The 26056-nt window shown below is 44.1% G+C and overlaps 2 protein-coding genes across 2 annotated transcripts in view; one reads left to right on the top strand and one right to left on the bottom strand.

Annotated features, from left to right (window-relative positions):
- The window catches only part of LOC121879916 (compound eye opsin BCRH1-like), a 37025-nt gene extending 22927 nt beyond the window's left edge, over positions 1-14098 (bottom strand). The window contains exon 1 of the mRNA XM_042386736.1: positions 14022-14098. Coding sequence (XP_042242670.1) covers positions 14022-14047 — 26 coding nt within the window. The 5' untranslated portion in view covers positions 14048-14098. The remainder of the gene's footprint in view (positions 1-14021) is intronic.
- Positions 14099-17635: 3537 nt separating this feature from the next.
- LOC121879912 overlaps positions 17636-26056 on the top strand; it is a gene marked incomplete in the record, with an annotated part of 99611 nt that continues 91190 nt past the window's right edge. The window contains 1 exon segment of the mRNA XM_042386713.1: positions 17636-18314. Coding sequence (XP_042242647.1) covers positions 18274-18314 — 41 coding nt within the window.

A 26056-nucleotide genomic window follows, 5' to 3' on the forward strand; every position in this document is an offset into this window, starting at 1 on the left:
AAGGAAGAGGAGGAGGAGGAGGGGACGAAGAGAGGAAGAGGGTAGGAGGAGGAGGGGGAGGATATCAACACGACTTTCATTTCCTTCATCCGTTATCCCTCTCCCTTTCGACAACCCTTCTCTCTCTCTCTCTCTCTTGGGTGTATTGGGGGAGAATGAGGTGTTGGGTAAGGGGAGGCGGTGATGGGGGCGTGTTAGGGGAGGAAGGGGAAGTGTTAGAGTAGGGCAAAGGGAGAGTTAGAGGAGGGTCGGGGAGGGAGAAGGGAGGGGAGGGGAGAGGAGGGGAGGGGAGGGGAGGGAGAGGAGAGGGAGGGGAGGAGAGGAGAGGGGAGGGAGTCATTATAAGAAAGAGTTGTTTCTGGGGCCACAGGAAGCATATATATATTGTTTATTGCTAATGCTATGTTGTTATATACCAGTAGATACAAGGATTTTCACTCAACCATTCACTTAATAAGTTGATACAGGTGACAGAGGTGAAGTATACACGTGTATCCAGGTATTATCACCACTGCCCTCGTCTTCCTCTCAAGATTATATGAAAACATACATGTGTGTGTGTGTGTGTGTGTGTGTGTGTGTGTGTGTGTGTGTGTGTGTGTGTGTGTGTGTGTATTGGTCAGCATGCTCGCCTTGCAAGTGAGTAGACTCGGTTTGGATCCCCGAGTAAGGTGAAACCATACTGCATGGGGTAAGTTTCTTTACGTCCTTTGCCTCTGTCTAGCGAGCAGTAATTAGGAACCTGAAAATGAATTGAAATTGAAATGTGAGATTTTCACAAAGTTAACGTCATACTCTCGGTGCAAGAATGACCTTAATTTTTCCATTATTAACCATCCAACAAATGTGTTCCTTTACCGTGGTGATCTTTCTGCTCCTGTATGGTTAGTTTTTTTTCTCACAGCCTAATACATAATGTTGTAGTGTATGGTCATCCCTCAGTTGACGCAGTTGACAAGGTTGACCCGCCCCTCCACTTATCTGCCAGTAATATTTGTATCCCCATCTTAGTCTCATTATAACAGTGTCAACAGATAGTTATTTAGACCTGTAAGTTACTTTGGTGCTCAGTAAAACTTACAATAATGTTACAAACTCGCCCTACAATGGCAATCACTTTTCTTCTTGTATTTTCCTATTCCTCTCTTTTTCTCTTTATTTCCCTCTTTATCGTTCTAATACTTTGCTAACAATATGTATAAAAATCTTTTCTGCATTCTTTTAGCCAATGCGTCAGCGATTTCATTTAAATGAATCCCCACATGTGATGGAATCCGTACAAACTGCATAATACATTCCATTTATTGCATTACATTGACCAGTCGTTTACACATATTAACAATATGAAAGTTACATTGATTTTTACTCTTCAAAGCTTCCAATGCACTTTTACTATCAACATAAATATAAAAATCTTTACATTTCTCTATAACAACCTGAAGTTCAGCCAGCGTGGACGAGGTGTTGTTACTAAATCATTTACAAACTGTTTCATCTGCATAACACTCATTGATAAATTATTCCCGTATGAAAACCACATCCCACACAGCCGTCACTGATCCATCATAAGTCATACAGTTCGTTAGCATAGAGTGTGGTTGTTGGCGACAGCTTCTACACCTTAAACAAATTCACGCTGAATACTCTTGCAGCTGATATCTTTCGACCGTGACTGAGTGTTGGTATGTATACAGTACAGTACAGTATGTAAGGGTTATGACACAAGTGTTAATATTTACCACAAACTTATCTTACAGGCGCATTTAAAGGACTAGTGTGAGCGCCTGTATAATTCCCTGAGAAAAGAATGTTAACTTTTGGCACCGACAATGACTGTGCTAGTTATAGTGGCAGTCTTCACCACCACTCTTCGTGAGGGTTTATGACAGTCTCATTGTTGTAAAAATTTGCGTTTGAACAACCACAGTGGACATGAACTGACTAATTACCTTGAAAAATGTTATATATGACGTGAGAACTAAACGAAAATTTTCTCATTCGGTGATTTTTATGCTTTATTTATTTTTCTTCGTGTTTTTTCATCTGTATTATAGGTTGAGTTTATCACCAGTACACCACGTGGGTGAATGTGTGTTATCAGGGCATCACTGAGACGACTCCCACTTACCCTACCCCCAGGGAGTTCCCCCCACTGGTCAACCACCTCGTTACCATCAGATAACGACCCCACCTCCTACCCTTACTCATCGATTTGGAGAGATTCTTATTTTTTATTTCGTTTTGTTTCCTACGTGATAAGACCTACAGGAGAGGCTTAAATATATTTCACTCCTGATTCTCAAAGATGAACCAGATAATATATTACAGTATCCTCAGTCGGGATTGTGACAGCCAAGTGAATAAGAGTGTAAGGAATAAGTAATAAAGATGGAGGAGAGACAGAAGTGAAGGGGGGGGGGAGGTATACCAAGAGGAGATGGGAGGATGGGGTGTAGGAAATGGTAGTGATAGAAATAGAGATACAGGAAGCAGTAGTGTGAGTTGAGTGTGTACTGTATTATGGATTAGATTCATATAAAACCTAACCTAACCTAACCTAACCTAACCTAACCTAACCTAACCGAAGTTACTTTAGGTATGATTTGACGATACTGAGATGATAAGACAATTTATCCCTATTTAGAGCACCACAGACACACACACACACACACACAGACACACACACACACACAGACACACACACACACACACAGACACACAATATACTCATCAGTGTCTTAATCCCCCGCTTAACCTCACCTATCTCACTACTTCCGGGGCCTGACAGTGACAACCAAGAGATAGTGGAGATAACGGTTCACCAGCAGTAGCCAGGAAGAGTCTCACAGTGTCTCATCGTCTCTCCCTCTCATCTGTGTCCGATAAACATCTCTTCGACTAACCATAACAGTTCAAGTAGTTCACCGCGACTTTCTTAATCTTCGTGTTTACAGTTCAGACTAATACTAATTTTCTTAATGTGTGTGTGTGTGTGTGTGTGTGTGTGTGTGTGTGGTGTGTGTGTGTGTGTGTGTGTGTGTGTGTGTGAGGGCACCACGTGGTGACCTGCCCTGAGGTGGTGGGTTGTGCTCTTACCCAGCCCGAATAACAGCCCTCCTGCGTACCGCTTCCTGTCCCTCTCTTCATTTTCATCTGTCTGTCTGTCTGTCTGTCTCTCTTACAGCTCATAATAGGATAAGGCATTCAACCACCTTATGATGTTACATTATTATTATTATTATTATTATTATTATTATTATTATTATTATTATTATTATTATTATTATTATTATTATTATTATTGTTTTTGTTGTTGTTGTTATTGTTGTTTTTAACATTATTATTAACAGTAGTATTCCATAAGTGTGTAAATAGTAACCATCATTCACCTAACCATAAGCTGCGGTAAAATGCTGTATTTATAAGTTCTCGGGCAGTCAGTTAGTCAGTCAGTCAGTCAACCAGTCAGTCAGTCAATCAGTAAACAGTAGAATAGCTAGTCATGTGTTGCGAACTGAAATAGCCAATGTGTTGATTTAGACATCTTGTCATAAAAATTATTTAATACAAAATTTTTTAAAACGAAAAACATACAAATTTGTCAACTTATTGCAGCGTGTTCTTCCATAACTTACACTCGTGTATGAACTAACATTGTTCAGCGTGGGAAGTTGGAACAGTCCTTGGGTAATATATAGTCCTGTTCTATACCTTGTTTAGACAGACCACAGTATCGTCTCAGTGCTTCTTCCTGTAACATATTTTCCACGTTTCGTCAACAAAGAATTATCGGCACTATAGTTTCTGGTGTAGTTCTTGTGATAGTGCGTGTGCATGGCCCTCGGGGAGATGGACAAATACTCGTTATTTGTACGTTAGGTTAGATTAGGGTGGGTTAGGTTAGGTCAGTGGAAAATGATTTTTAAATAATAATTATACAAGTTTCATAAATATTACGCCATATCATTAGTAGTCACTTTACACATCCTTGTTCATACTAGTGTATCAGTCAGGCCAACCAAGAATTGCAGTCATAGAATAAAGACGCACTTGAACTTATCAGAGTGGGTATCGGTGTTGGTAAGAGGCCAGTGATGGGGTGAAGGTGCACCGTGTACCATCTGCTGTACTGTACACCGCTGCCCATCGCCTCCTATCTTCACACCCACCCTCATGCACCCTCCACCCTCACGCCGCACCTCCACCCTCACGCACCCTCCACCCTCACGCGCCCTCCACCCTCACGCACCCTCCACCCTCACGCACCCTCCACCCTCACGCACCCTCCACCCTTGGTTATACGTCCACACCATCTGTTTCTACCCTCCACTACCCTCCACCACCCTTCACGATACGTACCGGCTCTCTCTCTTCTCTCACTTGTGTAGGTAATACTTTAGTTCCCTCCTCCACCACCTTGTTCCCTCCCCCCACCACCTTGTTCCCTCCCCAAACACCTGGAGAATATGTGGAAAGAGGAGGAAATCCCCCAAGACCTTAAAGACGTTTCCATCGTCAAGGGAGACCGGTCAGACTGTGGTAACTGCCGCGGGATCTCGCTGCTGTCCGTAGCTGGCAAGATTATCGCCGAGCCCTCCTAAATCAAGCAGACAAACGCCAGCGCCGGATAGACGCTGCCGCCGCCCCTCCTGCACTAGATGCAGCCCTCCACCCGTGCAACAACTGTGGGCGGCCCTGCCGGTCCCGTATCGGCTTCTCGAGTCACCTCAGAGCTCACCAACTAAGGTGACATCTTTAATAACTCATATCATTGCATTATAGCTGGATGATCGTCATACTCGATTCTGAGTGACAGCAAAGTAGTAGTCATGTAGGTGTATGTGTGTGTGTGTGTGTGTGTGTGTGTGTGTGTGTGTGTGTCTTTAAGGGTTAGCGGCGGGTCTTCCTGTTCAGTGTTTTTGTCTGTGAAATTTTCCATGATATTTGACAGATGACTTAATCCCAGAGCGAGGAAACAGTGTATAGAGAAGATTAACGACCTGGATAATGGCTATTGCATTATTGAAAGCAAGAATTAGAATTGTAACGACAAATTATTAGTAAATTAAAAAAAAAACATATAGTCAACACGAAAAATTCCTGAGCAAATAAAAAAATCTAGTTGGAAGTATCACTTTTTTTTGTTAAATTCCCCCATTATTAAAAATAAGTGTTCGTAAATAATACAAAATCAAATTTATTTCACCCAAAATTATCAACAAATTAAAACAAAATCGGAATCATCACCAAAAATTTCACCTACCTGTACATTCCAGAAAAAAAGTGAAAAATCCCCTCGTATGGGTTGGAATCATCATCAAAAAACCTTATTATATTTCTGAAACTAAGAGACACTTTCACCGCATCATAAAAACAATTAAAAACTTGCGGTAATGACTGGAAACTGTTGTAGGACGCTAAACCTCTCTGCCTTCTGACTGACAGCTCCTGTGGCGGCGCTGGGCAAAACAACTCACCAACCCAAAACTTTAGCTTCCCCTCCCGCCACCATCACCCTTCCCAGACCTGCCAACACCATTCCTAGACCTGCCAACACCATTCCTAGAGCTGCCAACACCATTCCTAGAGCTGCCAACACCTACCACCACCACACATTTCATAAGGCATCTGTGTGTGTGTGTGTGTGTGTGTGTGTGTGTGTGTGCGTGTGTGTTTTAATATGTGTTTGTACTCTACCTTAGCTTATAATGTATTGTACATTCTGTACCATTAACCATACACTTCCTGGACCCCTAACCATACACTTCCTAGAACACTGACCATACACTTCCTGGAACACTGACCATACACTTCCTGGACCACTAACCATACACTTCCTGGACCCCTAACCATACACTTCATGGAACACTAACCATACACTCCCTGGACCACTAACTATACACTTCCTGGACCACTGACCATACACTTCACCACTAACCATACACTTCCTGGACCACTGACCATACACTTCCTGGACCCCTAACCATACACTTCATGGAACACTGACCATACACTTCCTGGACCACTGACCATACACTTCCTGGACCATTAACTATACACTTCCTGGACCACTGACCATACACTTCCTAGACCACTGACCACGCACGCGCTACAGTAATCACCCAAACTATATTGTGTGATAAACTGCCGCCCGTGAGTGCTGTACTCGACCGGATGTTGAAGATTGACCAAAACAAAACAATCTTTTATGTAAATCTTACCACAGTCAAGTCATCAGAGGCAGTAAAGTGTAGTTAATTTTCTCTCTCTCTCTCTCTCTCTCTCTCTCTCTCTCTCTCTCTCTCTCTCTCTCTCTCTCTCTCTCTCTCTCTCTCTCCTTCCTTTTCCCTACTCCCTCCCTCCCATAATCTCTCCCCACTTTCTCCCTCCTTCCCCATTCTCTCCCTTTGTCCACTCCCTCCTCTTCTCACTCCTTCCCTCTTCCCATTCCCTCCTGTCCCCACCCCCTCTCCCCATTCCCCCCTGTCCCCACCCCCTCTCCCCATTCCCCCCTCTCCCCATTTCCCCCCTCTCTCCCCACCACTTCCCCAGTCTCCACCCTTCTCCCCCCCCTCCTCCTACTCGCCCTTCTGGTCACCCTTCCTGATGGCTGTGTATGTACGCAATTAACGCAAAAAATTTACCCCAAGTGAGACAAAATTAGCAGTAAATTACAGTAGGTTGAGTGTCCGGTGGGGGAGGGAGGGGTGTTGTGGGGGTGAGAGGGGGTGTTGTGGGGGGAGAGGGGGTGTTGTGGGGGGAGAGGGGGTGTATTGTGTGTGTGGGGAAGTGTTGTGTTTGTGTGGGAGGAGGTGTTGTGGGTGTTTGAGGTGTTGTGGAGGTCGTTGTTCCTGCACACGTCTCGTATAGGGACACACCATACGTCCCCCTTCACTTGGTCACTCCACCCTTCTCCCCCCCCTCCTCCTACTCGCCCTTCTGGTCACCCTTCCTGATGGCTGTGTATGTACGCAATTAACGCAAAAAATTTACCCCAAGTGAGACAAAATTAGCAGTAAATTACAGTAGGTTGAGTGTCCGGTGGGGGAGGGAGGGGTGTTGTGGGGGTGAGAGGGGGTGTTGTGGGGGGAGAGGGGGTGTTGTGGGGGGAGAGGGGGTGTATTGTGTGTGTGGGGAAGTGTTGTGTTTGTGTGGGAGGAGGTGTTGTGGGTGTTTGAGGTGTTGTGGAGGTCGTTGTTCCTGCACACGTCTCGTATAGGGACACACCATACGTCCCCCTTCACTTGGTCACCTTCTTGAGTCTGTGTGTGTGTGTGCAGTAGTCTTGATCCATCGTAGAACTGTGGCAGCTGTGTGTGGTAGTTGATTTGTCCCCCTAACAACAACACTTCAAACTGGTTCTTACTGTGTAAACATGACGGATGATGAGAGTGTTCGCTTCTCTCTTCTGTTGTTCGCTTTGTTACGGCTCGTGTGGCCTCTGTCAGGTGAGAAGCAACAGAGAGTAAAGGAAGAAGAGGTTAACAAAAATGACAATCCTTTATTCCCGGTGACGAAGAACGACTCTATTCACCATTACTCGAGTCAAAGACACTTTTCAGTCGTCGTCATCGTTCCTGCTGTGTAATGTGTTCCTTTTGTGTTCTGTGGAGTGGAGTGAGATATTGTGCGGTCACCCACACTGACAGCCGCTGGTGACGGTAGCTGAAGTCGGTAACTTATAATGCTTTGTTGATGTTTACTACCTGTCAATTTACTGTCAAATATCATCTAGAATTACTGTCAAATATCATCTAGAATTACTTTTGCTAATTACACACAGGTGATATAAACCAGTTATGTTATAGATTTTATTTATTTTTTTAGGAGAAATGAAATGGACCAATGCCGTGAACCAGGTGCCAGGTGTCGTCTGTATATAATTATAAAGGTAAGAAGGTAATATGTTTGGTGTGAGCTCAGGACACAACACGCGCCTCTCACACCAACATAACACTTAAACATATCGAGTCACTGTTTTCTTCAGTGTAGAGAAGGCCAGAGTAATCTTCCTGCAGTGTTTTCTCAGTTTATTTATTCCTTGGTGTGTGTGTGTGTGTGTGTGTGTGTGTTTCTTTAATTATACTTTATTACCGTGTATATCCCTCAAAAGAGTGACTCATACCGTGTATATCCCTCAAAAGAGTGACTCATACCGTGTATATCCCTCCAAGAGTGACTCATACCGTGTATATCCCTCAAAGAGTGACTCATACCGTGTATATCCCTCAAAAGAGTGACATAGATACCGTGTATATCCCTCAAAAGAGTGACTCATACCGTGTATATCCCTCAAAAGAGTGACTCATACCGTGTAGCTGCTAGCAGAGTGACTCATACCGTGTATATCCCTCAAAAGAGTGACTCATACCGTGTATATCCCTCCAAGAGTGACTCATACCGTGTATATCCCTCAAAGAGTGACTCATACCGTGTATATCCCTCAAAAGAGTGACTCATACCGTGTATATCCCTCAAAAGAGTGACTCATACCGTGTATATCCCTCAAAAGAGTGACTCATACCGTGTATACCCCTCAAAAGAGTGACTCATACCGTGTATATCCCTCAATAATATACACGAGTCTCCCCCTCGACATAGAAAACGAAGAATATATTATCGCCTGGGTTTATAGCTGCTAGCAGCTCTGATTGTCGCTTTTTACATGACAAAACGCAACTCTCTCTTTTTTCCCCCTATGTTTTTCGAAGTATTATTGTATATACATTTAGCTCTATGCATACCTCGGGTGATACCATGTAGTGGATAAATGTATAAGAATAAATCAAGAAAGGATCTGTAAATAAAAATGTAACTTCTATGAAACGACTGGAGACATTGACCCTCAGCGAACTACGATTCCTACTATCGAGGTCTGCTGAGCTGAGGTTGAGCACGTGCATACCGTGTCACAACCGCTCCGACCTGTTATTATGTCCGATTCTATCTGTAAAACCTGATATTATGTCCGATTATGTCCGGAAATGCGTGAACCGCGTGAACCATCTTCCCTCACCGGCACCAAACCTGACTACCAGGATAGAGCCGAGATTGATAGTCTTTTGTTTCTAGATTGTGAGATTTGATCGTCTATTGTTTCTAAATTATGAGATTGATCGTCTTTTATTTCTAGATTATGATATTCGATGCTCTTTTGTTTCTACATTATTACTTATACCATCCTGATAGCTGTATGTTACTACGTCTATTCAGTAGTCTCCAGGCTTAACACACACACACACACACATCACTGTAACAAGCAGATTTACCAGGATATATGTGTGTGTGTGTGTGAGTGTGTATTTTCAGTGACAGGTAAAAAAATAATGATAAAACAGGCTCATGACGAACGCTTGATGGTGATTGTTCCGACGAGCCATCTGTTGTTGACGAGGTAACACAAGGTATGTGATAGTGTGTTTGTTAATGGCCCTATGACAGTTATTGGGTGTTTTTGATCCAACAGTCCAAACTTTTATGATTTTTTTCCTCTTTTCCGGTTGTCATTTTCTTGATTTTTATGTCTTGAGGTTTATTGGGGATTTTTTTTTCTCTTCTTTTACTGAGACACGTGTGTATTAAAGCACTGTCTGTCTGTCTGTTTCTGTCAGTGATGTAGCGTCGTCTTCTTCATCATCATCATCATCGTTAGAAATACCACCGTCTAGTTTTTGGACAGTTTGTTCCTCTCCGTCCCTGTCTACACTAACTACTGTCTCTTGTTAGGCCTGACCTCACATCAAACGAGCGGGTAATGGTCGTTAGGGTGTTGGTGAAAATAACAGAGAGTTGCATTTTAAGATGAGGGACAACGGGATGGGAGGGGGGGGCTCAAGAACACGCCGTACGCCTTCCAGTACTCCTAACCTAACCTAACCTAACCTAACCTAACCTAACCTAACCTAACCTATCCTAATTCGTTTTAATATATTCAAGATCGGAAAGTAAAGATAAGACTCTTGATTCTAGTACTAATAACCATACTGTAAAACAACGTCCCACAACAACAACAACAACAAACAAACAAAAACAAAAGAACAAAAACAAGAAAATCTAAAAAAACCAAAAACCAAAACAGAAATAAAACAAAGACAAACGGACAAAAACACCCGACTAGTGTAACAGCCTTTATAAACAACACCTAAAATGTACACAACTACACAACTACACTCATAACAACTAGAGTGTAATGGAGGACAATTTTAAAAGAACAATAAAACAGAAAGTACGATGAAATGATAACAAAATTGCTGCTAAGAAGAAATGTTCCCCGCCCTGACGTTACGGGGTAAAGGAATGAAGAACAATAATTACACCTGAAGAACAATAATAACACCTGAAGAACAACAATAACACCTGAAGAACAATATTGAGAGAGTGACGTTCTTTCTCAGGTAGATAAATATTTTTTTTTATTTGTCCCGTCTGTCTGTGAGTCTCGTGGTCTCAATCTTGTTCTCTAACTAACACTCTTACAAGACACACACACACACACACACACACACACACACACACACACACACACACACACACACACACCCCCCCCACACACAAACTCTCATCCATAATTAAATATTGACATTCAAAACCTCGAAATTGTAAAGTATTGAAGATATTTGGTTTATATCCATCAAATACAATTCACTATAAGCTATACAATTTGTTATATAGAATGTCATATATGTATTCCTTGGTATATATGTATTTCTGTAAAGTATACTGTATATGTGTTATGGTAATGTTCTGGCGCGTGAAGACTACATATCAATATATTTACTTTTAATTTTGTCTTAAAGTTTCAGTTGGTGGTTGGTGGTCAGTCTTCTGGGTTTAAAGAAGGTTAGGTTAGGTTAGGTTAGGTTAGGTTAGGTTGGGTTAGGTTGGGTTAGGTTGGGTAAGGTTGAGTTAGGTTGAGTTAGGTTGGGTTAGGTTGGGTTAGGTTGGGTAAGGTTGGGTTAGGTTGGGTTAGGTTGGGTTAGGTTGGGTTAGATTAGGTTAGGTTAGGTTAGGCTTAAAGTGGTAAATGATAAAGTAAAATAAGCTGCGTTTTTTTTATTCGAAAACTTATACCCAAAAGTTCCTTAAAAGTCACATGTTAAGAGAGATAGAGAGGTAGGAAGGCAGGACCTCACAAGCGTAAACTAAAGCAGGAGCGGCAACCAATAACCCGGGGAATTTGAAGTTGTGGTACAAATTTCTTACGACAATTGTGAAGTTTAGTGAACCCAACCCCTACCGTGCTTCCTCGTGACCCCTGGCTTATTCCTGCTCTCTCAAGGTTATGTAGTACCGACAAGTCTTCCACATTTCCAGTTCTGACCTTTTGAAAATCATAATAATTATCACACAAGAAAGTTTTCGTCTGATGTCTAGAGAAAGAGGTTTATGGGAAGAAATAAGAAAGAGAATTGAAAGGTGAAGATAAAGTTAGCACAGTAAATAGGTGGTGTGTGTGTGTGTGTGTGTGTGTGTGTGTGTGTGTGTGTGTGCTCACCTGGATACCTGTACTTCAGTTAATTAAGCTCTTGCGGGGACTAATGTTTCTGCCAAGTTTCAAGAACACGACGCACACGACGACATACGCACATGACGACATACGCACACGACGACGCAACACGACTCGGGAGAGGGTAGAAAATGTCTCTATAATACGCTTGAATCCTTCTACCGTCTTCACCTTCACCAAACTCTCACGTTCTTCTTCACCAGTTCATGTTATCATTCCTTTGCAATAGATTTTCTGACGTTGTAAATAGCTGAAGTCTATTTTTTTCTCCCGTGGTTCAAGAAAGAAAGTCAACGCCGAATTGGATATTAGAAAACTGAAAACCAACGCTGGGGTTTCACTGAATAGGTTCATTCTGTACCCGGGTTTAGTTGACTGACACCTTTGAACACTTATAACCAACCTTTAAACTGATTCGAAGCGACCGCAGTGAAGGGCTGTACAGTACGTGGTGTAGATTAACATGGTCTTTTTCTTTTTTTCTTTTTACTCTTAATTTTTCGCCCCTTAGGCCCCGTTGTGGGTCGATGACCTCTGCCCGGGTGGACTATTCCCCGTAAAAAAAAAAGTCAGTATGCACTTAATCAACCAGTCAACCAAGCAGTTAGTAACTCAACCATACACACAAATATCTATCACGTCATCCGTTCATAAAGTCAGTCAACCTTACCGCTGAAGTAAACAACCAAATAAGGTAACACTAAATCTGGGCACTCAATTATGCAGTTAACCGGTCTGTCAGTCGGTCAGCAAGCCAGGCAACTAACTAGCCCAGCCAGTCAGTCAGCCAGTTAGTAAGTCAGGCAGGCAGCGAGTGTGACCTTGGGGTGCTGATACCGTGAGAAAATCCCAACTGACAGAGTTATCACGGTGGGAACCTTAACGTACACACACACACACACCACCCGGCTACACCTAACCTTGTTAGTTCCTGAGTAACGAAAACTATATCACTGTGACGCCGTTGTGAGTGATGTCAAGCGATGTGTGTGTGTGTATAAGGGAGCCAGGGGGCCGTGTTAGAGAGGCGGTGGGCGTCTGGGTTATGATCACCGTGTCAGCCGTGGTTTAATAACGTTACCAGCCTTGTGAGGGATCAAGGTGTTGCTCCCTCTTCACACTGTGGCGTGGCTATTGAGGTGGTCGTTCATGAAGGCATCAGGAGTTGAGTATATTGTAAACTGATGGATAACTAATGGGACTACACAGTACATGATGCACCCTCCACATACACTGAAGCACTCGTGGGTGTTATCCTGCCCTTGGCCCCTTTTCACGAACCTACTCTGAAAAGTCGGTTGTGCTCGTCATTATACCAAGACCAGGGAGACGGCCTTCACTTGTTCCACCAAGAGATCTTTCTAAATATATGACCAGTTATCATGATCAAGATTTGTGTTATCGGTGACTCAGCGCTTATGGATGGTGACTTGACTGTGATATATACTCCTCATGTCGAGTAAACTGAACTGTGTAACCGTAAAGTTTAATAAATCAGTAAATTCAAAAGACCGAAGGGGGAGTGGGTGGTAATGCTTCGTAGCTAGAGTTAAGGATATATTGTTCAGGTAACGCCATGACAAATTATGGGGGTTATGTGAATAAGGTAAGGCAACAACTTGAGGGTGAGAATGAAAATCTGATTAATTAAGTACTGGTATTGATGTGGTATACAGAGGTGCCTGTCACCTTTTCTTAAAGAGTGTAAGCGTTCACTTAACCTTTTGTAAACATTGACACTTGCCATTGCAACATTATAAAAATAACGTTGTCATGTTGCCATTGCCATCCACGGATTACATAAATTGTATGTTTATTAAATATGCCAGTTTGACCTGAGTCTATTGTACTGTACCGGTACATAGTGTTGTTCAGTGTTGATTACCCGCGTGGTGGTGTCATCACCTCTTGTTCCTTCGTCAGTAGCTTCCCACAGTCTTCCATTGTATTACCACACTCACAGCTGATAAAAACCAATGAAAGTCACTTTACCAGTTCTCAAGTGGGGGGGGGGGGGTGAGAAGCGTCCTCAGTCGGTAGTTATGGCAGAAAGGAGTAGTTTAAAAAGGTGTGATTCTTGACCATCTGGAACATAACGACCACAACACACCACTGTTTTCTCCCACACTCACCATTTTCTTTATTCTCTCTTTTTAACAGCGGCAACAAGACGACACTGATAATCCTTAATAGAAACTTTAACTCGTGACCGTGTGAGTGAGACAAATGATCCCTTTACGGCTTTAACCAAGAATGTAAACAGAGACGAACGGATCTCTCTACCTTATGAGCCAGGAAGTCCGGAACCACAAACAATACCAAGTTAGTGAGGTTAAGTATGAGTCAGGGACGACACAGACCACAGGAGGTAGTCAAGATGGTCACTGCTTATATGACTAATGCTATCTCTCCTCGTTAACCTGGGATCACCTGAAGATTCGGCTCCCCCTCTCTCAGTTTAATTCACCTGGGGGGGGAGTGATCAGTCATCCACTCATCCATGTCCGCTACTTACTGTCTCCTTTGTATTCTCCTGTTCATACTTTAATAACTAATTTTCCAGTCACCAGCTTCACCCCCAGAGGCCCACAGGTCGTCACTACTGCTTGTCCTCGGCCCATAATAGAAGCACTTAACCCTCGCCACCTCGCCCTCCTATCTCTCATAACTCAGGTACAACAAGATAAGGTAGATAAGGAGGTCAGGTAAACCACTATGTATGTGTCGCTACTTTTATGCTCATGTTCCCTCGGTACTTTGTAAAAATGTAGCAAATTAGTGTTGAAAGTAACAAGGAATTTTAACTTTTCAATCTTGACTTTTCTCGCTAAATATTAGATTATTTTAAGATCTGGGGGAAAGAAATATAAGTTCAACTCCATAAAGTGAAGAATAATATACAATTGTTTTTCATGAGTCTACACTGCACCAACACAGTGTAGGAGTGGGTGGGGGTGCAAGGTAGCCAGGTGGAGTGAAGGCTTGAACCTACCGCCGCGAACCAACACTGATGAAATAACAAGTTCAGTCAACCTTGGTAGACTTTTATGGTTATTTCAGCCCAGAGACCGAACACGACTGATGACGACACAAACCTGTTTTATGAATATCACTAAGAATACTGGAAAAAAAAAAAATAACTGACAGAGACATGTTGAAATTCCAGTAACCAAGACCAGAAACTCCACACTTGAGGGATGTGTGAGAGTCATGGAGCATAGAGACACAACAGCTGTATACCAACACTCAGTTTGTGGAGTGTACAAGACGTAATGCAAGAACTACAGCTGTATCTACTGTATATATTAAAACCAGACGCTAAAAACTGATGCAACCGATTATGTTAGGTTAGGTTAGGGTGTTCAGTCATCAGGTAACGATGTTTAAGAAGGTGGATGTTATAAGATGACATGATGTAGATAAATAATGATACGTAATCAAACATCTTAACGTCGATGGTTTAATCACAAATGCCTTACGGAGTCCATAGTCTAGCCGTGTTGTGGGGCAGTGAAGGGTGACGCTGCTTACATCATTGACCATCTAGGGAAAACGTGGCTAAATAATCTCAGGTTGGTCATAAAGAAGCCCTAAACATCTCCAAACACGGGCCCTTAAATTCACCCTTTTCCCTCCCTCCCTAACCTAACCCACCCCACCCCACCGCCCCCACCAAAAAAAAAAAAAGGAGAGAAATTATGACTTTAAAGAGTTGACGGGGGAGCCTTACCACACATATAGAGAGTCTCGCGTACATTGAGCCTCTTCTGGCCCTCACCTGCCTAGTTTATGGTGAGAAGGTTCATGGGCAGTGATACTTAATTAACGTCAGGTGTGAAATGGCCCTCATTAATTAACTTGCTGCCACATGGTCCAATTGGCGGCGGTGGGACAAGAGTAATGTTGGTGGGGTGGTGGTTGCTGGGGTGGTGGTGGTTGCTGGGGTGTTGGTGGTGGTTGTGCTAGGGTGATGGTGGTGCCTCTGCTGGGGTGGTGGTGGCGGTGTACTGGAAGAATTATTTTTTTCTTGAAGTGTTATGGTGTGTGTGTGTGTATGTGTGTGCGTGTGTGTGTGTGTGTGTGTATGTGTGTGTGTATGTGTGTGTGTGTGTTGTAAGATAATGAAGGAAATTTGGTTGAAGGTACTGTATAATAACCCAACACTACTATTGTGAACTATAACCCCAGAATAAGTTTGGTCACAGTAGCTGGCACTACACTACACTACACCACACTACACCACACCACACTACACTACACCACACTACACAACACTACACAACACTACACTACACTACACCACCACACTACACCACACCACACTATACCACACTAAACTACACACACTACATTACACTACACATACTACACTACACACCACACACACACTACACCACCACACAACACCACACCACACTACACTACACAACACCACACACTACACACACACACTACACACCACACTACACCACACCACACTACACACACCACCACACACTACACAACACCACACTACACAACACACACAACACACCACACTACACTACACACACTACACTACACTACACTACACTACACCACACCACACTACACCACACTACACCACACTACACTACACACACTACACTACACCACACTACACTACACCACACCACACTACACTACACTACACTACACTACACCACACTACACCACTACACCACACTACACTACACTACACCACACTACCTACACACACACTACACTACACAACACTACACACACACCTACACCACTACACACACACACTACACAACACCACACTACACTACACTACACCACACCACACTACACTACACTACACCACACTACACTACACCACACTACACTACACTACACTACACTAGACAGACCGACGACCAAACGGATAATAATAACCTGATAAATAGTACAAATTATAAATAAAAATAGAATAACAAATAATTTTCCTCACTATTTGTTTATCTACTACTGCAAGAATAGAGATCAGGTGTTTATGTGATGGATCAAATATTTACTAAAGATTAAGATCATTATTAATTTAGCGGTAATTAGATATACCACTACAAAGGCACAGGTGAGACAGGTGTGAGGTGGTCTTCTCTGTCCAAGGTGTGAGGTGTGAGGTGATCTTCTCTGTCCAGGGTGTGAGGTGTGAGGTGGTCTTCTCTGTCCAGGGTGTGAGGTGTGAGGTGGTCTTCTCTGTCCAGGGTGTGAGGTGTGAGGTGGTCTTCTCTGTCCAGGGTGTGAGGTGTGAGGTGGTCTTCTCTGTCTAGGGTGTGAGGTGTGAGGTGGTCTTCTCTGTCCAGGGTGTGAGGTGTGAGGTGATCTTCTCCCTGGATGAGGAAATGAAAAACATCCGAGTCTCATTACAGGAGAGTGAGGGCGTCATCCACTGCCCCGTCTACCATAATATAATCTTGCCCTCCCTCACTCCCTCACCTGTCTGCACGAGGCTGGTGTGTCATTGAAACCTTGTGCTGCTTTACCTTTAGTATTATGAGGTAGACATTATGAGGTAGACATTATGAGGTAGACATTATGAGGTAGACATTATGAGGAAGACATTATGAGGAAGACATTATGAGATATATACAAACACACGATAGATGAGTCAGGGTAGAGCTCGGCGGGTGGTTAGGTGAGGCAGTCTTAGGCGTTCCGGGACGTTCTGAGCAATTATTGGGGGAAGTGAAGTGCGGTGCCGCCCCCAGGCTGGGACAGGTGAAGGAGGCCCCCTGCACACACACACACACACACATACACACACACACACACATTACCATGCTAAGGTTACAGTCCTTTATCAGTAATCTGTTGTACGGTTGATCTGACGCCCTGTTTACCACACACTCCTGCAGGGATCACACACTCCTGCAGGGATCACAGGCTTCTGCAGGGATCACACTCTCCTGCAGGGATCACACTCTCCTGCAGGGATCACGCGCTCCTGAAGGGATCACACACTATCATCCGTTTTGTACTATATAAATCACCCGTCCAGAGGGAACAGTAAGTTATACAGACAGAGATAGTTTACCTGGCTGCCTCACCCACCCTTATGCTCCTCCCCCCTCCCCGCTATCAACCTGTGCGTGGGCTACCCGCGTCCCTCCAGTTTAGTTTCCATCACGACTCCCAGGAGAGCGGAGTGTCGGCTGCGTGCGCGCACTACACCGTCACGTGAACTACCCGCCCCCACAACTCAACACTTGCCTGTGTGTCCGCTACGGGATACTGTTTAAAGATTTTATAGTGAAGAGAAAGTAGTTTGTGTGTGACGAGTGAAGGTGTTGTGTGGTGTGCCAAGACTCACCAGTAAGGATCTTCTCCTGGGACAGTGACGAGGGAAAAATCTTGCAAGACAGTGACGCGCGACGGGAGTGACCAGCCAGGTACACTCGTTAACACCACCTTGACTCGCACCTGCAGTCTGTCCTGGTGTTATAAATATACCCTGTTGTCTCACGGTGGTGAACTAAGACGCTCGTCATCAGCTGTGTACTGACACCAGGACACTGACACTCCACCCCAGAGGCTCTTGTGACCGCATAACACTTCTCCTTAGAGGCTATTAGCAAGAGCATACCCCCCCCTCCCAGGAGAGGCCCTCCCTGTCACTGAACTTTTGTGATACTACTGTAGGTTCTCTGGCCGCCGTAGCAGGAGCGGGCGGGTGTGTGTTATGGTGTAGCCTAGGTGAGTGTAGGTGACCGTGGGGGCAGGAGCCGCCGCCCAACACCTGCTGGATGCCCGTCAGAGACGCCACCACTTCCCTCCCTCCCAACAAGTAAGTCTACAACCGTTGTTAACTCTTGTGTGTCTACAAAATCCAAGGAAAATGGTGTTATGTAGCGTCCTGTAAGTGACAAAAATTACTGCAAACTTCATGTGTAGAGGAGAGGCATGAAGAACGACACGTTCAGTCTTCGGTGTTTCAGTAGTTATGACGGGTATTACTATGGGGGGGGCGACTCCCCTCAGATAATGAACCAAACCGAGGACTTGCAAAAAAAAAAATCATAATAATATTTTTTCTAAAAATAAAAGGGACAATTACAATCGATTTCCTGCAGGGTGGGCGTGTGGAGGCACTCGGAACACATCTTATTCTGAAAAAAACTAAATATCATTTAAGAAATAGCTGTTATCCTTCACATAAACCAGAAGACAAAGTACGTCGAGTTTTACCCTGACAAAAATAAAGTCGATTACCATTAAGATGTACAAGAAATGTTATGACCTTTGTCGGGTTTATCTTGTTCTCTGAAGACAATTACAGCGGCTGCTGCCATGTGCTGGGGATTCCCCTGATTAACATATCAACTAGTGTAGGAGGGGAGCAGCCTGCCAGCCTCTACCTCAGCCAAGGCTTTGCTCACGTGGTTCAACATAAACTGTTTACCTGTCACCCCTGGTCAGGTGTAGTGTGGGGGCCACCTGGCCTCCCAGACACGGTGTGGTGTAGGGGCACTTCACACGGCGCAGTACAAAGCATGAGAACTCTCAATAATAATGTTACCAAGAAACTTACACCACCGCACAGTAGCAGAGGCGCCTCCTCCACTCCCCTTTTATAAGATACACCCACAGTCACTGTTCTGAGGACCTACACTGATAGTATCATCACCTGACATCTACCAGTGGCCCACGAGAACCCCCGGAAGCTCTCATGGCTGCTAACAGTATTCCAGTTTACAGAACCTCTACCCCAGACCAGCACTGTGTGAACTAACTCCCTGCCACCAAGTGTTTTTCCCGTATCATGAAACTCCAATGGCTCAAATTTAAACTACTCCCAATGCCTCCTTTGTCCGGGGGGGGGGGGCGCCTTGGTGAATAGATTTAGAGTTGACAATGCCACTTGTCTAATCTGTCTCTGCGACGATTATTTATAAGACCAAACAAAGTTGATCAGTGGGCGATGAAGTGTAAGCTTTTCACTGTTCACTTATAATTGAACTTACAAACAAACACATAACTTTATAAAGTATTTGTGCCCGTGTGTGGCAGTAGTGAGTTACAGTAGTTAATAACATCTGTAGTGGGGCCGACCGTAACTCATTCTCTTGGTGGACGATCAATGCCTCCCTCGAGTCCCCCCCACCACACACACACAAACAGCCTCACAAACTCGTGGTATTTGACAAAGGCAGTTTTAATAGAACAGAAAGTTGTACCCGAACCAAAACTTTTGTTGTAAACACGCAGTATAATATAATGTGTTGGTGTGTCCTGCAGGGCTGTGATCCAGAATAATGTGGAGGAAGCGGTAGATCACGGTGTGAGGTGAACAGTGTTTAGTGTCCACCAATAGGTACTCTTGTGGTGGTGCTGCTGCTCCTCCCTTCCCGCCCTCAAACTTCCTTCTAAAATATTGTTACCAAAAGTTGTGCTGTCATGTCTTTAGTGATTCTGAGTGTGAACATTACCGACTGATTTACCGCCACCTGGAGCTGACAACAGGACTGTTGGAACTGTAAACACCGGTACTGGTAACCCTCGTGTGTGCCCTCACATGTCTGCTCAAGGGAAATTGGCTGTGCTCTTATATTCTGAAATACATATTGAACAGCTTATGATCACTATGTATTCTGAGTCGTCATGTACACCTGACACAACACCTACCAGACCACAGCAGAGTTACTACAAGTTGTGATCAGGTCGTAAGGCTGGTGGCAAGGTCAAGTGGACACCTGTGGATCCGCCGCTAATTAACAAGTGTAGTCGTGCGAGACGGAGCTCTTCCCTTGAGGGGTGTCTGGTGCCTGGCCTGGCCCGCGCGTCTCTCGCTCCTTATTACTCGTTCAAGTCTCCAGCAGCCAACCCCCCCACCCCCCCCCCCTCCCATCACTGCCTCATTAGTCTTCATCTTCGGCCGTTTTAGAGGGATTTAATTATAAAGAATAACTATGAAATATATAATAAGTCGATGTAAATAATGTTTGGAAGGATGTGACTACGTGTGAGAGCTGGTGAGTTAGTTCACTTGTAGTGTGTGGTCTCTGGGTGCATGTTTAGACCTTACAGTGAGGGTCACACAGTCGCTGGACCCAACACCATCTTGCATCTCTCTCAATAATTCTCAAGCAAGAGTCCAGTATATCAGTGTACACTCTATTCACTTCTTCTCACTGTACGGGAGCGAGGCGGAGGCGGGCCTGGGAGGACGTGCACACAGGGGGGAAGAGATCCTCGCTACCACCTCATCATTTCACCTGGCCTCCGTGATTAGTGGCTGGACGGGCGTCATGATTTTTCGTTTTTCTTGGTAATATCTTTGGCGAGCAGTGAAGTGTGAATGTACTCCCGTTCTCACTTGTTTTCCTCTCCTTCTTCTACTTCTACTTCTTCTTCTTCTTCGAGAGAGAGAGAGAGGGAGAGATTCCATGTGTAATTTTCAAGCTGTTGTAACTTGCTTATCATTATAGTTTACATTTGAAAGGAAAATATTGCGTGTAACTGTTGTACCGCGTGAAGATTAGGCAACCCAACTTATTTCAACCTTAAGACTGAACACACTAAACCTAACCTGAACCCCTGTTAGTGTTAAGGTGTTTAATCTTTACGTGATCCACATATTGGAGTAGATTCAGTGACATATAGGAGTCAGGAGAGAGGTAGAGGGGAGGAGGGAAGAAAGAGAGAGTTAGTGTGTGTGTGTGTGGTGTATCATCAGCCTGCAGTACCACCACGTTCCACGCTATACTGCTCTTACCTTCATCAACTCCTTCTGATAGAAAATCGGACTTGCGGTACATTCTCGCGGTCGCGGTGCCATCCAGGTGTTCAATACCTTCTCCTTTTCCTCCTCCTCCTCCCTGGATAACCTGAGCCACACCAGAGTGACAATATCAAGAAGTTCACTGTTATAGAGATAAAACATCGCGGTTGTTTATTTCTTGGAGTCGAATTTTCCAGCATTTTGATCCTCGCCTCAACCTTCTTCCCACGAGTATTAGTTCCTTATAAATGACAAAATCAATTCATCGCTAAACCAGAATTATTTTTATTCTCCAAACTATTAAAAGAATAAACACTATAACACAAGGTGAGATGTTAGGTGATGATAATTACGGACTCGAGAACAAAGAGGAAACTGTATAACATCCAGGAAACATCTCGTGGAAGTTTGTTCACCTATACAACAACAGTAACTTGCTTCCAGACCAAGTTATTAACGTTGACATGAACCCGGAAAATGGACAGGTAAATGACAGGTGGGTGAGGTAGGTGGTGGGGTGTGATTCAGCCTCAGGTTTGCCTATAATCTTAATTGTGGTTCCCTGGAGGATTCGGATAGAGAAGTCATCAGGTAATGGGATAAATAGTTTGAGTAGTGATGATGTCATGAGACGATGATGGGGTGTTGAGGGTCACGAGATAGAGCAGCTACCTTCTGTTTCCCTTGATACAGTCCTTCACAAAAAAACACCTGAAGATTAGACACCTGGGCTTTATTCACCTCATGTTTAAGCACCCTAACGCGACCTGGGGGTGAAGGTGTCTCGTATTGGACTCTTCGTCACTGTGTAGATTTTGTCATTGTAAGAGTCCAGGGTTCATTATGGCCAGTTGGCACTACTTGTATTAGGAAACATTCACGTTGTTATGGCGGTAAACGCTTCAACACGCTGCTCTGAACTTCACACGTTATTGAGGCAGGTGAGAGGGAGGGAGGGAGCCACCAGCGCCATGTCAGAGGCACAAAAAGGGTTGTTTGTGTTCCTCAACTCACACACACACAAGAAGACGACATGATATAACGATGATCCCCAGTTGTTACTTTAATTATACTCAACAAACAATAGATCAGGGCAGCTAGACACGACTTCTTCACCGCCTCCACTCTCTAGTTCTCAGAAATTACCTCGATTTTTGTCCAGGGGAAACTTATCAGGGTGATTAGACACGAAGAGGAGGGGGAGGGTAAGGCCGGTGTGAGAGGGACGGTAAGGCCGGTGTGAGGGGGACGGTAAGGCCGGTGTGAGGGGGAGTGGTGACGAGAAAGAGTTTAGTATGTGGTTCGGTCATCGTAGAACCAGGTGTTGAGCTCCCCCTCCCCCATCGTGGTCGAGCAACGATATCAACAGCTCTCTTAACATGTCATTTAGACAAGAGGGAGGCAGCACGGGCCGGCGGCGGGCAGGCACTAGACACGCGACTAAGAACTGAGCCACCTGTCGCCCGTCGTGGTGGGTGCTGCTGCCTCCTGCGGCTCAATAGGGGACCGCCCTTCATGCTAATGAGACGATTGAATACTCGTTAGCGTCGACTGAAGGAGAGTTCTACGAAAACTCAGCCCAGATGGTGGCACTGGTGTAGGGTTCTCCGTCAACCTCTGTGGCTAGTAGAACGGTGTGTACCCTCCCGCCTCACCACACCAGGGTAGGAGGGCGGGGGTAAGGTTTTCTCTCTCCCACCGCTACACGACGACTGTTTCCTGGTTGTTTTGTTCTCGTGTTCCACAGTCTCGTCCATCACGCGAAGGTTGCCCCCATTATGTCTTTTTTCCCGTAAAATGATCTGTGAGGCAAATTGTTAATTTTGATAAGGATCTCTGTATTACTTCCAGTGTAATTCTTCTATATTTTGAGGCTCATTTCATTACACAGTGAAATTTTTGTCTTGTAAACTATATAAAGGTGAGGTGTACATTAGTGATAGTTACTGAATTATGATCGATAGTTGTGTCATTACCACAGCGATTGTGGCTCTTTTAGTTAAAAATTGTTACCACAACAATGAAGGGAAACTACACCTCTATCACATTGTTTAGTTAGATCAATTACCAAACCTCACACACCAAGGCAGTGATCATCGCCTCTTTCATCCACACGGAATTTCCAGCGCCGGTATCATTGATTTCCGGTGCATTTCTTCAAGCACATTATCAGCTTCAGTCTTTCCTGTTTGGCCACAGCGGTAAACACTCACCACCGAAGGAGAGAGATTAAGCCACCCCACTCTTCCCACTCCGTCGTCACAGCCAAACACTACTGCACTACTGTTAATAAGTCTCAAGTGAAGCTCAGGTACCCTAGTTTATCTCACCTGATTACTAAACACGCTAACCTAACCAAATCTTCATGTATTCCTGTGCTATAATTACCATCCATGCTGTATCTCTCGTGCATTATATTACATACTGTATCTTGTATAGTTATGAGTCACCATCCTACAAGAGCTGTGTGGAGGATGAGGTGGGCTGAGGGAGGGGAGGAATGGGGGAGGGGTGAGGAAGGGATGGGGAGGGAGGGAGGGAGCTCCGTCTGAATAGTTTTTCCTTCATTCAGGTGCTGATGGGCGTTTGTGGTCCACGGCTTCCAGACTGTTGTGATGGTGGTAGTAGTGGGCGTGATAGTGGTAGTGGTGGGCGTGACACTGGTGGTGGTGGTAGCGGTGGGCGTGATGGTGGTAGTGGTGGGCGTGATGGTGGTAAGAGAGATGAAGGTTAGTACAGACCACAGCGAGACAACATGTGCTCTGGGGGGGGGGCAAAGTTGTTCTAACAGGTGTTGTGGCCAGGTGTTGGAGGTGATACTCTTTCTGATGTTATTATAAACTGTCTAATTTTGAGTCACAGTTTATGTCACATTGAGTTACATTATGTGTAAGTTTAGGTCAGATTTTTTTTTATTGAACTTGAGCTGAGAGACGTATTTGTAGTGTGGCGTCACCAGGGCGTCACAGAGGATCATAGATAAATCCCAAGAGACAGGTGAAAAAAAAAGGTACAGTGAAAGGACAACAGGTGAATGGAAATGAGTTGTAGGAGTAGAAATAGGTGTAACATCTTCACTATGAGGAAGAATATTTGTCTTGACGCACGTTGATCAAATCTTACACCGACTGTACTTGACTCACTCCTGGTATAAGACAGACGGATTATCTACGATGGATTATCTGAGGATTAGCCCCCAGTTTATTTCACCTGAAGATTAACCTCCCTAACGCTAACCTAACCTCACTTCACCTAACAAAGTACTGTGGTGTAGAGACGACGACAAACATACTGGACAGCCACTAGAGAGTTCATCCGTGTGGCTGGAGAGATTTGTTTACTTAATTGAATGTTGGTGCAGTGATTTGTGAGATGTGGGAGGACCGCAGCATATGGTGAGTACTGTTGAGGCACTGTTATTGTACGGGAGGGAGGGAGGAATGATAAGAAATGGAATGAAGGGAGGAAGGCGAGGAATGGAAGGATGACGAGAGGAAAGAGGAATTAAAAAAGAGGAAGGAAGCTCGAGAAGAAGAGGAGAGGAATTTAAAGGAAGAGAAGGAAGACTGTGGCGTAGAGGGAAGGAGGGAGGGATGACGCGTGCTACCGTGGGAGACATTGATACACTCACACTTCTTTTACATTAGCGGTGGTGTTCGGTTCTTGAGGAATATTTACAACATCCTCATTGGTCCAGCTGGTATTGTTCTTTCAACTGGCTAGTGACGATAATTACTGCCTTAAAACTTTGTGAAGCATAAGATGAGATGTTTGAGATAGTTTCATTACAGTTACTTCAGTAGGTTAGCGGTAATTAAGCAACTTTCTCATTAGACGTTGTTTAGCTAGTGTGAGCGGTTATGGTCACTGATGATGCCCACTTACTTAATATTTATGTTACCGGCAAGATGACTCCTATATACGGGTTATAAATTGAATAAAAATCACAAATATGTTGAAAATTATCGCCTTGACGTTGATTAACCACAAACACACGATATAAACACTGTTATTTCTCTTGTTTAGTGTTATTATTATTTATTTTATCGTTGTGTTTCTTCTGATTATCTCTTTCATTCTCTACAACCATAATCTGAACTATGTCTAAACACAGTACTGTACCTTCCCCTTCTGTTGATTCTCATTAAGTGCATTGCACCGCCATCTGTTGACAAAACACTAAATTCCATACGAGTTTAACCAATAAGAAAACACCTCGGGAATATTCAACCAATAAGAGAACAGCTCGACCCTAAGGCAAGGTTGTTGAGCTGGTCCTCTTAAATGACGTCGTGAGTTGGCGGAGCTTACGAGCAAGCCAATTGGAAAATTATGCTTGTTACTCATACCATCTTCAAGAGCCACCATAACAACCCCTCACCCTATGAATCGCTTTTATAATTAGTCGAAACTTCCCGTGCTGTTGTCTTATTGGCTGAATGAGTGATCAGTTCAGTAATGTGCCGATAGATGGCAGAGGCTCGCAATGTTTTTGTAATTTAACAGCTTTACTTACGTCTTGTATAATGTATAATGTATTTATTGTACTCTAGGACCCAGATTTATACTATATATACTTAGTTCTCAGATATAAACCATAGCTTGTTATTATTGTTGTTGTTGTTAACCAAGACACGAGTACGGGGCAGGACTCGGGGCGTTTCTGTACCTCAAGTCTGTTTCAGTTTATTGTGTCAGTGTGTGGTGTTGTTACTGTGGTAGAGATGTGGCGGTGGTAATGACGTGATATGGTGGTGATGATGACTTGATATAGTGGTAATGACGTGATATGGTGATGATGATGGCTT

This window comes from Homarus americanus, unplaced genomic scaffold (assembly GCF_018991925.1).
Source record: "Homarus americanus isolate GMGI-L3 unplaced genomic scaffold, GMGI_Hamer_2.0 scaffold50564, whole genome shotgun sequence".
Lineage (NCBI taxonomy): Eukaryota > Metazoa > Arthropoda > Malacostraca > Decapoda > Nephropidae > Homarus > Homarus americanus.